Genomic DNA, 15,835 nt, shown 5'->3' with positions numbered 1-15,835 from the left:
ATGGGTTTGGTTTTAGCTTTTTTATTCCTATTCACACTAAGATATATAACTAGAAACGAGCATATAATTAAGCACTTAGCAGTGACAAATAATAAGCATATTAAAAATTATGTTATAAGTAAAAAGTTAAGTACAGATAATCTGAAAATAAAACTGTATTGATATTTGGATATATATTAATAAATAAAAAATATCCATAACACTATTAAAAATTAATACCCTATCACTTGGTTGAGATGACTGTGTGTTATTGTTGGAATTATGCAAATAAAACATTTTGGGGGGATAGGTTGTTTAGCCTTGACCACGTTTTTATTTTTTAATAGAAAGTGTGTGTTTTTCCATAGCGATGGCCCTTTTTGTAATATTGTTCAAGAACAAGGTTTCCATAATATTGTTTGACAGCATGGATATTAATCTTTGCTGTTGTTAGGTGCTTTCAAGTTGGTTCCAACTTATAGTGACCCTATGTACAACAGAACAAAATACTGCCTGGTCCTGCACCATCCTCACTATTGTTGCTATGACTGAGCCCATGGTTGCACCCACTGTGTCAATCCATCTTGTTGAGGGTCTTCCTCTTTTTTGCTAACCCTTTACTTTACCGAGCATGATGTCCTTCTCCAGTGACCAGTCCCTCTTGATAACATGACCAAAGTATGTGAGATGAGGTCTTGTAATCCTTGCTTCTAAGGAGCATTCTGGCTTTACTTCTTCCAAGACAGATTTGTTCCTTCTTTTGACAGTCCATGGTATATTCAATATTCTTCGCCAACACCATAATTCAAATGCATCAATTCTTCTTTGGTCTTCCTTTTTCATTGTGCAGCTTTCACAAGCACATGAGGCGATTGAAAATATCCTGGCTTGGGTCAAGGGCACCTTAGTCCTTGAAGTGACATCTTTGCTTTTTAATACTTTAAAGAGGTCTTTTGCAGCAGATTGGCCCAATGCAATGTCATTTGATTTCTTGGCTGCTGCTTCCATGGGTGTTAAATGTGGATCTAAGTAAAATGAAATCCTTGACAACTCCAACCTTTTCTCCATTTATCCTGATGTTGTTTATTGGTCCAGTTGTGAGGATTTTTGTTTTCTTTATGTTGAAGTGCAATCCATACTGAAGGTTGTAGTCTTTGATCTTCACCAGTAAGTGCTTCAAGTCCTCTTTGCTTTCAGCAAACAAGGTTGTGGCATCTGCATATCGCAGGTTGTTAATGAGTGTTCCTTCAATCTGGATGCCACGTTCTTCTTCATTCACATTGTAAATTAGGTTTTAAAAAGCTTAATACCATAAAGTAAATTCTTACGATAATGATGATTATTTATTGTAAATTAGACATGAAGGCAAGAATAATTTCTTTAAATAAAAGCCCTAAAAAATAATACATATTCACAATCTTTGGTAAATTACCCCCCCCCTTTTTTCCAGTTGCCATTGAGTCAATTCTGACTCATCATGACACCATGTGTTTCATAGCAGAATTGTGTTCCATGATGTTGTCAAAGACTGTGATCTTTCAGGAGTCTCTGAGTGGTACAAACAGTTTGCACTCAACTACTAACTGAAACGTTTATGGTTAAAACCCACCCAGTGACACTGCGAAAGAAAAGCCTGGTGATCTGCTTCGATAAAGATTACAGCCAGTTCTATTCTGTAACACATGGGGTAGCCATGAGCCAGAATCGACTTTATGGCAATGGATTTTGATTTCTGAACTCTTCTTTTGAAGTAGATCGGCAGGTCTTCTTCCAAGGTGCATCTGGCTAGATTCAAACCAACCAACCTTTTAGTTTGTAACCAAGAACTTGCCCATCTTCGCCACCCAGGAACAGTAATCAATACATACTCAACTTGGGGTCATACAGTTGCATATATTGAAGTATGAAAAAATAGAAACAAAAACCTTCTTGGATGGTTCCTGCCTTTGAAAAGACTTTTATATTTTCCTCACTCCATTAATAGTCATTATAATCAAAATCAAAATAAGTCAATCAAAGCTATTTTTATAATAATTGAATACTTGTTTTGAAAGATATCATACATGATTTGATATTTATATGTTCAGAATTGTCTGAGATACTTTCTAGTAATCCTTAGGACCCTATTAACCTATCTTGGCTAAAGAAGCTTGCATATATACATAAATTTATAAATATAAATATTAAACATATATCATTATTTCTTCTGTCTTTATATTTTATAAATATAAAAAATTACATGTTAAATGTAGGAAATTTTGAAAATACTAAAAATAAAGAAAAAATTATACATAATCACAGCATATAGAGAGCCACCTTCAAAAAATATTAGCATTACTTCCTCCCGTCCTTTCTAACGCAGTTTCTACATCGCTGAGATCACACCGCACAGAGAAAGAGGCCCTGTTTACTGAGTTCTTCCTAAGTGCCAGGAAACGGCTAAGTGCTTCACATACATTATAACAACATCATAATAATCCTACGGGCCAAGTATTTTATGCCCATTTTATAGATAAAAAAACTGAGCATTAGAGTTTAAGTAAATTGCCAAAGGCCATACAGCTAGTAAATAGCCAAGCTTGGACTTTAACACAAGGTTGCAGAATGTTAAAATCCATGTTCCTAACCATTATACTATCTAATTTTGTACACTGATTTCTTTGTTTCTCATTATAACTAATTTTTTCATGTCAATAATCATTGCAGAAATTATGCAACATTTTTCAGCATTCCTGTATGATTAAGCCCATCTCACTGAAGCCAATGAGTAATAACATTTTAAAAATCCTTGCAAATTTCACAGGCAAGAATGGAATATAATTGTTCAAATTATATTTATTTAATTACTAGAGACTTTGAATGTTTTTATATGCTCATCAGGCATTTGTATGCCTAAAGAAATGTCCTTCTCAAATAAGCAGAATGTAAATCAGAAACTGCAGAGTCTTTTTGAAACAAATACAGTATTATTTCATTGATTCTGGTTATATGGAGGACTATAGTAGGAGAGGGTATTGGAAGACCTTGGTGAAAAATCTGAAAATATTTAGATTTGTTCCCTTTGGTATTATTTCAAATCAGCTAGGTTAAAAGAATTAATAAGTCTATTCACTTTTGTCTGATACAGGCTTTGTATTTATGAAGGAGGTAAGACTAATAATATTTCAATTCTGATACGTAATTTGTCTAAAGTTCCTAAAGATACTTGGTTCTAAGAGTTTAAAATTCTCTCCTTAAAATCTTGTTTAGATCATTAATTTTTATAGCTAAAGAAAAACAGTAAAAGTGAAAAGCATTTACTAAGCAAAGATAAATGCCAACAAGCGATTATTTGAAATATAACAAAATCATGGATTAATGCAGTTTTAATGCATTTCCAATACTTGGTTATTCTGATTTCCTCTCTAGTCACATATTTTCACTGGGATCTATTTAATAAAAGAGTTACAGGCACTGATTCATTTAGTCTGATTTATCTAGTGATAATACCTTAATTACATTTCTAGGCAAATTATTTTCTTGAGACTGAATCTAATTTTGGTTAATGCTTTGTGTGATTTTAGTTCGTTTTCTACATACCTTGACAAACATAATTAAAGGAGAAAAAATATTTAAAAAATTGGATATAGTAATATGAAATGTAGAGAAAATATCACTTCCAAAAAGACATCTACCTATTTACCTGGTGTTAGTGAATTACAAACTTGGAAGTTACAAAAATACTCCAGAGTGATTCAGCATCAATAAGACATGGAAGGACAAACAGATGTATGGCTAATAGCTGGGAATTTTGTGTTTTGAGAGGTGAGTAAATGGACAATATCTTGCTACCTTAAACATTCTGCCTGGTATATTGGTAACATGGGGACTGGATTAATGGCTTGTTATGTGGGAGAAGACCTAGCCTTTACCTCAATATTTACCTAAAATTAAAACTGCACATAGGTATATTTTTAATGTGAATATTCTGGATCAGATGTCTATATTTTTCTGAATTTCCTTATCAACATTTCCCTTCTCTTTGCATAGGCTTGGCTTGAGATAACCAATCTACATCATGCCTACAAAGGAAACAGATTGCCCCTTTTAAGGCTATAAAAATAACAATAAAATTTAAAAAATTACAGTAGTCAATATTTAAGAATTAAATGAACTTCATTAGACAAAAAGTCAGAAGTACTATAAAAGATCTGAGTTTCTCAAGTTTAACAAAATGTCTGTTTAGACAAGACAATGCTTATGTGAACATATTCAGTTGGGGATGCAAATTAGTACAACCTTCCTGGAAAGTGATTCGGCAAATGTATTTATCAAAAGCCATAAATAATGCCTGTGACCCAGTAATTCAACTTTTAAATCTATCACCTATGGAAATAAGAAATACAGGAAAAGCCTAATCCATAAGGTATTCATCACAGTCATAATTACATTATAACAACAAGGAAAAAAAAGAAACATGATTAATGAAAAGGGAAAAGATTTATGGTAAAGTTCAGTTAAAGGAGGATCTATGTGCTATTTCAATGATGTTAACATATGTGTAAGTATGTATGTGTGTGTGTAAATGTGTATTGGTATGTGTGCATAAACATATAAAGACCAAACAGTATTTATCTCTGTGTAGTGAGAATGTCGTGATTTCTTCTTTATATTGTTAAGTAGTTTTCTATATCAAGCATATATTCCTATCAAAATCATGGAAAAAACAAAATTATTTACAACAAAAACAAGGAACAGAAGCAACAGTAATACCTTAATTAAACTCATATTCCACAAAAGAGCACAGAATCTTGGGTTTAAATGGGCTGGCAAAATTACATATGTTAGGCTTTTTTAGGAATATTAGACAATAACAATTTGCTCTAAAGGGTTTATAAACATGACTGATAGTCTTTCTGTCTCTTGGAAATTAAAAATACATGTAGTATCAAATCTTAGCAAAATAAAACATCATGTAAAGGCAACCCATTATTTAGAGGTTATTAAAAAGCTATTTTTATTTTATTATAAAGTTTTATTTTTCTTTTCTTTGTCTTCTAAAAATGCAGAATAAACCAGGGCAATCATCTTCATTAGAATTCATTCACTCAGTTATTAACTATTATGTAAAAACTTGCTATGTGCCAAACATTGTTCAAAGCTCTGGAGATTCTGCAGGGAAGAAAATGAAGTTCTTATCTAGGAGGAACAAATGGTATTTCTATTATGTAATGATGAAGTGTTATGAATAAATTAATATTCATCAATATGCTATATTGTAGAAATACTAGAAAAAATAGGTTTCTTTTTTTAGCAAAGAAAATAAAAAATACCCCCTTTATTTACCCTAAGGCATATACTTTTTCAATTGAAATTGAAATTGTTTGAGTACTTACCCCAATATTAAACATCCCTGTAAAATACTCCATATTTGCTTGAATGAACCAAATGTTGCTTAAGCCTAGTTCATCACTTCTCTTCTTGGCACGAACTAAAGATAATTCCTTGTTTTCTATTAATGTAACCTAGATATCATGCAGAAAATAATAGTATATTCAGTAACATAATTCAGACATTAGGGCAAAGTATTACTAAACCGAGAAACCAAACCCACTGCCGTCGAGTTGATTCCAATTCACAGTGACCCTATAGGACAGAGTAGAACTGCCTCCTAGGGTTTCCAAGGCTGTAAATCTTTACTGAAGCAGACTGCCACATCTTTCTCCTGTGGAGCAGATAGTGGGTTCAAATAACTGACTTTTCGATTAGCAGCTGAGTGCTTTAACCACTGTGCCACCAGGGCTCCAAAAGTATTATTACTGTATTTCATATCTTAGCAACCCGATAAGACAGAGTAGAACTGCCCCCACAGGGTTTCCAAGGAGTGACTGGTAGATTCAAACTGCCAGCGTTTTGATTAGCAGCCAAGCTCTTGACTGCTATGCCACCAGGGCTGCCTGAACAATACAGAAAATATTATATTGGTCCTCTATCCTGTACCCAGGAGTATGCCAGATAATGAGGTACGATAATGAACAAGGTCCCTGAACTCTTGGGGCTCATATTATAGTAATATACAAGTGAAACAGGCAATTATAACACAGTGTGATAGAAGTTATAATAAAAGGTATATAATGTGTAATGAGAGTACCTAGACCTGAGGAGTAAAGCAGCTTTTCATGGGGAGGTAACATACTAGCTGAAGCCTGAAAAATGAATAGAAATTAGCTGGGCGAATGGAGAAGCATTTCATGCTGAGAAAGTATGTATTAAGGACCAAAGTGAGGAAGAGCATGGTGTATTTGAAGAACTGAGAAAATTGGTATAGCTGGGACATGGTGTGTGTGGTGGGGATGGGGAACAAGGTGTGGAGGGTGAAATGAGGCTGGAGAGGTGAACAGGAGCCAGATCATGAATGATTGTAGAGTAGAGATTGCAATGTGGAGTAAAGATTGGTGGGGGCAAGGCAGAAGAAGGGAAACCAGTTAGGAGCCTCTAACAGTAATCCTGAGAAGACGGGAGAGGATTATTAGTTTGGAACAAGACCAGTGAGTAGAGTTTAGTCACTTCCATCACTATCATTACTAGTTCTACAATTATTCTGTCCTTATGTTGTCTTTGTGGAAAATTCATATATCCTTTTGTGTAAAAAGCCTGTCAAAGTAATAACTGGTGTGGAAGGCTTTCCAGCCTTTCTTCTAGCCAACACGTCCCTTTTCCAGTTTTAGCCTCTCTACATTTCCAGAGAATTGTTAGGATGGGAGAAAGGACACTACAGCCCCAATTCTACTCCAGGGTTCTACTTTATAAGCTCTCTTCCTCTTACTCCAGTCATGAAATTGTTGCTTTCCTTAATAACAAAACAGGCACCTGCCTGTTTCTCAAAGAAAAATGACCCTATCCCCTTCACTGTGGTATATGTCATTCTGGCCAATTTATGAGTTCTTCCACATTTTTTTCTGCTATCTGTATGTAATTAGTTCCTACCTTCCAGAGAGCTCCCAAGCAAAGAATATACCTGAGTAGAATTTGTATTAAAAAAAAAAAAAGATGACCCCAAGTTTCAGACTTTGTATTAAAAGATAGACACTGTAAGGAATTGATTTAATACGGCAGAAGACTAAAAATAGCATAGACTTCTAACAAACTATAGCAACGATTGAATAAATTACACTACATTTACTCGAAAACATTATGTAGTCACTAAAAAATATTTAAAAGTATTGGCAATAGAGAAAACCTTTATATACAATACTGAGTGAAAATAGGGGACTAAAAGTATATTTGTATTTTTAGAATTTGCAACAATATGCATCCACATGTACAATGACTTGATGGGAACATTACAGAGAAAAGCATTTGACAGGTCAGTGTGGTAGATAGTGGGTTCGTTTACTTTTTTTCTTTAAAAATTTTTATTATTGTTACAATTTTGATGCAATGAATAAAAATTAGTATCCAAAAAATAAATAAAAATAAAAATTGTTCAGAAAGTGTCAGGAACCAGTATTTCCAGCATAAAACCGTGCTAAAAGTTAAACTAGTTTCATTATAACTATTTTATTTAACAATGGAATAGTTATTTCCTTTAAAATTATTTTAAAATAGAATCTTTTAAGAACTGAAACTGTACTTTGGTCCTACTGTACTTTTTTTTTCCTTAAGATTCTGAATCTTAGAAGTATACTTCAAAGAAAAAAGAAAAAGCCTGAGCCACATGTTTAACCTGGGTGGATGATTATAAACTCAAAGAGCAGGGGCTAAGCCAGACTCGGCTAAGTGAATGGTGTAGTTTTCCAGTGTCTTCTTTTATCTATTATTCAGACGTTACCTGGCAGGATGGCAGCATGTGAGCAAGCACAATTCCAACATGGCCCTGAAAATTAAAAAAAGAAGAAGCAAGTTAACTTTACTCCCTATGGGTTTTGCTCATTCTGAGACAACCATCTTGCCAAATAAAAACACAACCTTGAGTGTAATATAGTAAAGTACACTGTCTTGGAAAGACTAAAAAGGACAAAAGGAGAGAGATAATACCCCGCCGCTGCAGAAGTCCACAATTCTGTCACCAGGTCTGGCTTGATTTGTAACCACATAAACGAGGTTGTTTAACTGCTGCTGTTTCCTCAATGCTCGATCACTGGACATTTTACCTGGGAGTGACAAGAGATCAAGAAAAGGCAACATTATGTCTTGTGAGGAACCAAGAAAACACATTTAGAATCAACTACCAGCATACAGGAGGAGGGGTGACTGTGTATGTGAAACAATGGATGACAAAGCCCATATAATGGAATATGAGAGGCTCCAACCCTGAGATGAACTCTGTTTCTGCTTATTTTACTTTTATTCCTATCCAACTTTTCTTTCAACAGCCATTGAGAAAAGATCTATGAAAAATATCTTCTTAAGAGTTGAAACAACGAGTGAAACATTAAGTTCAGTGTCATAAATAAAGTAAGTGTTCAAGAAATATTTGCTGGATGAATAAAAATAATAATAACAGTAATAATTCTTCCCTGTAGCCAACTCAGAGATATATTGTGAAGTTTACCTAATTTTAGCACATTGCTTAAATCTCCTTGGAGAAAAGAGATCTATTATAAATCAAAACACTTTCATTATTTAACTGGCACATCCTTGAACACTTAATTCTTCCAGTTAGGACACATAGAAGCATTGGAACTCAGGTGTCACCCTGCCTGAAATATATCAATGTTTACTATCTTCAGGGAGAAATTGGATTTTCCCTTTTCTGCTTTGAAGCCTCCTTCCTGATGAGTCAGACATAGAAATTTAATGCAATTAGAGATTAAAGATAGAGCATTTCCAAATATGAAATGCCTTGGGCCTAGCAGCATGAAAACATCTTGACTTTCCTTTCAATAGCCACTAGTCAAATCCACAAAAATATCTTTAGAAGAAAGAAGCTGTCTTGTTTTTACATATTTCAAATGTGCTTTTAACAAGAGTCGGAGGAAGGGAATTTAGTAAGAGAGCCGATTTCAGTAATACAGATAAAGGGGAAAACCTAGATAATCCTTTTGGTTCAATCAAAAATTATTTAAAGACACCAAGGTTTCCCTGCTCCATTTTCATAGAAAAATAGTGTGGATTTTTTCCTTCTCCTTTCTGTTTGTCTTTTCTTTCGTATGTTATTAAATGGAAATTAACACAACTTTGGAAAAATTTATATTGTAGGAAAAAATAGAAAATGTGGACAAAAAAGATCTATATGATAAAAAATCCATAATTTCATAATTCAGAGGTATCATTTTTATATATATGTACTTCCAGGCAATAGCCATATCTATACATTGATAATTTTCTAGCCAGCATATATTGTAAATATATTTCCATGTCAGTGCATTTATTTCTGTACTTTAAGTTGTAATGGCAATATAGTACACCATTGATTGTATGTACCATAATTTCTTTAATTAATTCCCTATAGTTGGACATCTAGGTTGTTTTTCTTTTTTCCTGTTATTAATAATGATGTGATCATCATTGTACAGCTGAGTCTTCGTGTACATTGTTAACTGTTTAGCATGGCCTAATGTGAATCTCAACCATGCGGGGCATTTATGTACACAGTCTGGTGACTTTATTTGTGAAGACAGACTCATGTAGCTTTTAAAAGAATTATGTTCATTGTTCTCTAATAATATAATTGTAAAAATTTTAAACACAGAGAAAGTGATAGACATTGTAATTCCACCCTTCTTGAATAACCACTCCTAAGAGATTAGAATATTTTTTTACAGATTTTTAATTATACATAAACTTCTATCCATATATTTTCTCATAAATGAGATCATGATATATATACACACACATATATATATGCATATATGTATATATACATATATATTTACACACATATATACACATATACATACATCATGTACGTCTTTTTTATGTCAACACGTATAGATCTACCATTTCTAATAAACAGTATTTGATTGCTTAGCTATGCCATTATATTGACAAGTCATTTAAAAGATCTTGCGGTTGTTTCTAGTTTGTCCCTGTTACAAATGATGCAAAATTAACATCTTTGCACATATGTCTGAGCACTTGCCTTTTTTTTAAAAAAAATAAATTACTAGATGTAGAATTTTTTTGGTACAACCAAGAGTATGTTTGATACATACTGCTAGCTGTTACCTGTTTAAATTGGTATAATCCAAATGATGATCCCAGTTTGCATACCCACTAAAAGTGTATATTCATTGTTCTCTATTCCCCAGCCCCCACGGTAGTATCTTATTATGACAATGTTCAAACATATAGCTAAGTTGCAATAATCTTACAGTGAATGTCTCTATAACCTCCAACCAGCTAATCAGTTGCCCTCAAGTTGATTTCGACTCATGGTGACCTCATATGTGTCAGAGTAGAGCTGTGCTCCAAACGATTTTCAATGGCAGATTTTTCGGAAGTTGATCGTCAGGTCTTTCTTAAGAGCTGTGTCTGGATGGACTTGAACTTCCAATCTTTCAATTAGCAACTGAGCACATTAAACGTTTGCACCACACAAGGACTCCAAACCTCTACCTAGATTCTACCATTAACAATTTACTATTCTTGGTTTATCACTCATCTACCCATCTATCCATCCCTTTATGCATCTTGTATTTCTGAGAGCAGTGCAGATTTGATTTGGAGGAGGAAGAATAAGAACAAGGAAGAGCAGGAAGAGGAAGAGAAAGGTCAGAGGGCACAAAACGAAAGTACTTTTGAGTCCTTTTGGAGCTCTGGAGTAATAAATTCTGCTGTAAAATTTAGGGCATTCAGCTGGAGCCACCACGAAGCAAGGAATGAGCACAGACATTTCTATATTTGCTCTCTTTGTAGATTTCTTAGTGTTCTCAGCCAAACCATTTTCATAAGGGTCAAAAAATTATTTCTTTGTTATGAACAAAGAGAAAGAAAAATAAAATTTATTAAATGGAATATCTTACAGCAAGTTCTGCACCATACAGAAATGCAAATTTCTATTAGAAATTTAGAATTATCTAACTTTTCCATACCTGTTTCAAAAGCAAATGTTGATGAAGCTGTTTTTCTTGCTAAGACTGCATCTTTGCATATAAAGAATTCATGCTGAAATGAAGGCTGAAGGCAAAGAGGTACTTTTCAGGACTGTGTTTAAGTAGAGAGACTATAAAGCTGCACATAATATTCACAAGGGTTGAGCTAAAAATAACGCCAGCAAGGTGCCCAGATGCTTTATGGAAAGACAGCCACTATTACAACATCCCCTCTCCCTATTTCACTTTTATAAACATTATGAAACTCCTAGAAATATGAACCAAATCTCAAATACATTCAAGGTAAGAAAGTGGTATTTTGGGATATAGTACTAATTTAAAAATCAAATCCTACTTTCTCTTTTTAACCAGCATCCTTGTGCCTGAGACACCATGTACAAGCATAAAATTACAACCTACTTTTAGTTTGACTCATAATGATGATTCTTTAGGTGTCATCATGGAAAAAGAAACCCATGGATTCAATCAATGTTTTTATACAAATGATCTCATTTGTTCTGTGATGTAAATCTCCCACAATGGAGTTTTTTCTTTGTCTAATTCTAGCTAGGAGAAACCTGATTATTTAGACAACTTCAATGTTGTTTGTATTAACCTCCCCCACTACCCCCCATAAAAAGGACAAGAGTCCAGGAACAAATTTTTAAGCTAAGGAAGAGCCATGTTGCAACAACAGCATTTTTAGTAGATCCAATGCATCATAAGGCAAAAAGAAAAAAAAAAAATCTATGGAAAATGTGCAGCCAGGACACGTGCTCAGTCTAGTAATTTGTGCCTTAGATCAGACTGCTCTTAATTTCTTGTTTCTCAGCCTGAAGCAATAAACTATCTTGCATGTTATAACTTACTCGTGAAAGGAAATTGGTTGGATGCTTGCATACATATCTGATTTCTTTACTAAAAATTCTTTTGTTGTTTTGTTTTTCAAGCATTTCTTTGTGATGTAACGTATCAGTCAAGTTCTGTGAATTTTTAAAAATACAATTAGATATGTAGACAAAGAGAAAGGTTAAAACTAATGGTTTAGAGATTTTTAGAAATACCCTTTTTGTGTGATAAGCTATAAAATCAAGAGCGCAAAACCGTATTTCTTCAACAGAGACATATGTAGTGTATACCACTCTTCTAGAGAAGGTGCCAGTCAAGTGAATAAACAAGGTGGCACTGATAGGACCTTTGGCAGGTGAAAGGGAAGGTGGTAACCACAAACTTTTAATGTTTCCAGCGGCCTGATTAACAGCATTAAGAAAGCACAAGTTGATGAATGGCTGCTTATTGTGCTTTACAAGGGAGTGGATGGTGAAGCCCAGGTTCCACTCCCAGGACAGCTATGGTTTTCATACTTGGAACAGTCATTAAAGCACCACAATGGGCTCAAATACCAATGATCATGAAGACGGCACAGGACTGAGCAACATTTCATTCTGTTATAAATAAGGTCTCCATGAGTCAGAGCTGACTCAACGGCACCTAACAACGACAACAACATGCTCAGAACCTGTCTATACGCGGAGGACCAAACCAAAACCATAGTGACCCTACGGACAGAGTAGAACTGCCCCATAGGATTTCCAAGGAGCGGCGGGTGGATTCGAACTGCCAGCCTTTGTTTAGCAGCTGAGCTCTTAACCACTAAAGATGGATACGACATAATCTCTGTTCTTAAGGAGCTATGAGGATATCTAAGAAGTTGTATACCTACACACACACATACAACGTAGATCACAATAATTGTGATAAAAAATATGTTAAGTGTTAATTATGTGAAAAGGTATGTGCACTTAAGTTAAAGGCCTAACTGCTTGACACATAAGAGAAGGCTTCACAGAGACTTGGGACATTTCAGCTGAGTCTTTAAGGAGTAACAGAAACTTGTCAGATAGAACGGGCTGGGAAAGGCATACCATGAAGCGTATGGCATATTTAAGAAAAATCTTCAATTAGCTCACTTGGGCTTGAAAATGAGACCTCGGCGGGGAAATGGCAGAACACAAGATGGGCCTAACAATAAAGGCAAGGCAAGATGAAAAGGGCATTGCTTGTTACTCTGCCTCTCTGCGCCGTAGAGAAAGCACGGGCCTGCTTTATATTTAAAATGCTTAGAGTTCCTTAGAGACAAATTTTATTCTGAATAGACATGACTTATTTTTACATTATTACATACTAAGGATATCCTTTTGTAATGCTAGTCTGCATTATTTTTATTCTGTATAGAGTATATCCTCAAATTAGATAGGATTACCCATTCAAAAATTCTCGGAGACATTCAACCTCAACTGATGCTAACTGACATTAAGTGATTTAATTAATAAAATGAAATGGATTCAATTGAACTAACTGAATCATTTTGAGCCCTGGTGTTCTATACATTAAGAAATCCCTTGGACTCCTTACTGAATTCTCTCTCTCCCTCTCCCTCTTGCTCTCCTTGCCAAGCTCCTCTTCCCCTGGGATCTTCCTTAAATGCTATGTCCACCAGGTTCTGTCTCGGAGCCGTAGCTCATCACAGCATACTTTACCTGGGTGTCCTACTAAAGTCTCCTCTAAATCTACCCGTTAAAATGTTTCTCCTTAGCTTAAAACTCCTTTAAAGTCTTCCCTCTGACCTTAAGAATAAAATCTTGACTTCTCAGCAAGAAAACAAGGCCTTTAATGATCTCGATCCTAGTTTGACAGCCTTCTGCTATTCTCTTAAACATACCCTTTGCTCCAGCCCCTCTAAACAACTGACACTTCCTCGACCTTACATACTTCATGAGTCTGTGTCTTCATATGATCTGCTCCCTTTGCTTGAAAAGTATTTCCTTGCTTTAGACCCTCAAAACCACATCATCTTTCCTCACTCCAGTCTGAATTTAGAACATATATTACTTTGTAATTAAAAAAAAAAAAAGACAAAGGATAAAAAAGTTACTTCTTCAAACTCGTTGTCACAACCCAAAGGAACTGATCTTTCATATTGTAAAGCCCATTATTGTTAAGTAGTGAAAAAAAGTTTCTTATTATAAAATGATACCTAAGACAATTCATTATAATAAATTCCAAAAGAGAACCATTAGCTGAAATTGCTTCTGTTTCCTTGAAATAGATGATTTTTCCTGGAACTACATAAACATGGGTGCAATTAAATGGAGAGAGTATTAGAACACAAACAGGCACAGAACAGATGCAAAATATAAAGTTTAATGAATGACTTTTGTCTGCATTTATAACGAACTGTGTTTTAAGGCAGTATACCAATTTTTTACAAGCACTATGTATGAAAACAAGTTAGATACCAACGATATGCCTGTATCAGTTGAAATACTAAAAAGAAGTCAACTGTGAAACAGTGTTTTAAGTATGGGTGGAAACATTTCTGAAAAATTTTGTGAGAGAATGATAAAGCAGTCATTTGCATGAAACTAAGAGGCAAAATAAAGTCTACATTTCAGGTTAGGGTAACTTTTAAATTATGGGTAGAACTTATTTGAAATATTAACATTTAGTGTACTCCTTTCAATTTTATATTTGTTGAAGCCAGATGCAGGCTAGCATCACTAATCCTCCCAGCCATGCTGACCTCAGAGTGGCGATGTTTTGCAACATCTGTGTTAAATCATCCGATACCTTCCCTGCCCATTTTCCCTCAATTCATACAATCCACAGTACAGTCTATGAAATCAACAACAGTGTGATGACATTTCACTCTGACAGATTTGTTATATGCTATTGGAACATGCAATAATTGTACACTGAAAAGACAGTAGAATTCAGTGGACAATCAAAATGTTATTACAGCTCTAGTTTATTCCTATCTAAATTGAAGAATAATGACCTCATACATATCTTTCTCACTCAATCATTCGATCAGTGAACCAACCAACCAACTTGACCTACATAGAACTGTTTTAGAAGATGTTTGGAACACAAAGATGTATAACACTTGGTACTACCTGTGATGAACGTATACCTGGTTTTAATCAGTATAAAACATATTTAAGCTTAAAAATGTATTTTACTAACCACATTATACAAGATACGTTATCATAAAATTTTAACAACCACAACTTGAGGAAATCCAAGTATCTTTTATCAAGGCTTCTAAAAGATTGATAATACCTTCCGTTTATATGATTCTTTGCAATGCATTAAACACTTGCATATTTGATGTATCATTTAATCCTCAACACTCTGTCAGGTTGTCAGGGTGGATGCCATTCTCCTTATTTCACAGATTAGTACGCTGAGCACTAACGAGGTGAAGTGGTGAAGCTGGGATGGAGCCAGGTTCAGGTTTGGCCTTCTTTTCTGTATATTCTGCTGTTTCTTAAACAGATAACTTTGATTAATTGTGATTTCAGAATTTCAGTGCTGGTGCCCTTTTTGTGCGTGAAAGTTCAAGGAAATAAGGTATTTTCTGGCAAAGAAATGTATGATTTCCCAGGTAATTACATCTGAGGGGAAAAACAGTTTAATTCTACAGAATCAGTCATTAAATGCATTTTATTTTAGTTTTTTCTCTAAATAAAATTTCCAAGAGCAGGTGTACCAGTAAAAACAATCAATTAAAGTTTTGAACTTGGGAATTTTGGAATACTTCACTAAGGCATTATCTAGAGGTCCCATAAGTCACTCTATTTAATGAATTGACCTTTAGGTGTCACCCTTTCCAGAAAGAAGCTATCTCCCCACCTTATAATCACAGCAACCTTTTTTTTTTTATTCTTCTTTTTCTTTATTGTCCTTCAGGTGAAGGCTTACAGAACAAATAGTTTCTCATGAAACAGAAGTACACATGTTATTTTATGACATTGGTTAACAACCCCACAACATATCAA

General features: G+C 34.4%; 1 protein-coding gene across 2 annotated transcripts in view; it reads right to left on the bottom strand.

Annotated features, from left to right (window-relative positions):
• Positions 1-15,835, bottom strand: part of LOC101340987 (glutathione S-transferase C-terminal domain-containing protein) — a 42,598-nt gene that overhangs the window by 14,442 nt on the left and 12,321 nt on the right. The window contains exons 2-4 of one of the 2 annotated variants that reach the window (XM_023734770.1): positions 7,996-8,111; positions 7,790-7,834; positions 5,355-5,483 (exon numbers count right to left, since the gene is read on the bottom strand). In XM_023734770.1, the coding sequence (XP_023590538.1) occupies positions 5,355-5,483; positions 7,790-7,834; positions 7,996-8,106 (285 nt within the window). In that variant the 5' untranslated portion in view covers positions 8,107-8,111. Of the gene's footprint in view, positions 1-5,354; positions 5,484-7,789; positions 7,835-7,995; positions 9,052-15,835 lie in introns of those variants that run through there. The other variant, XM_023734769.1, reaches the window with a different exon arrangement.

The sequence above is a fragment of the Trichechus manatus genome, unplaced genomic scaffold (assembly GCF_000243295.1).
Source record: "Trichechus manatus latirostris isolate Lorelei unplaced genomic scaffold, TriManLat1.0 scaffold00071, whole genome shotgun sequence".
Taxonomy (NCBI): domain Eukaryota; kingdom Metazoa; phylum Chordata; class Mammalia; order Sirenia; family Trichechidae; genus Trichechus; species Trichechus manatus.
The sequence above is the reverse complement of the archived record's forward strand: the minus strand, read 5'-3'. Positions and strand labels throughout refer to the sequence as shown.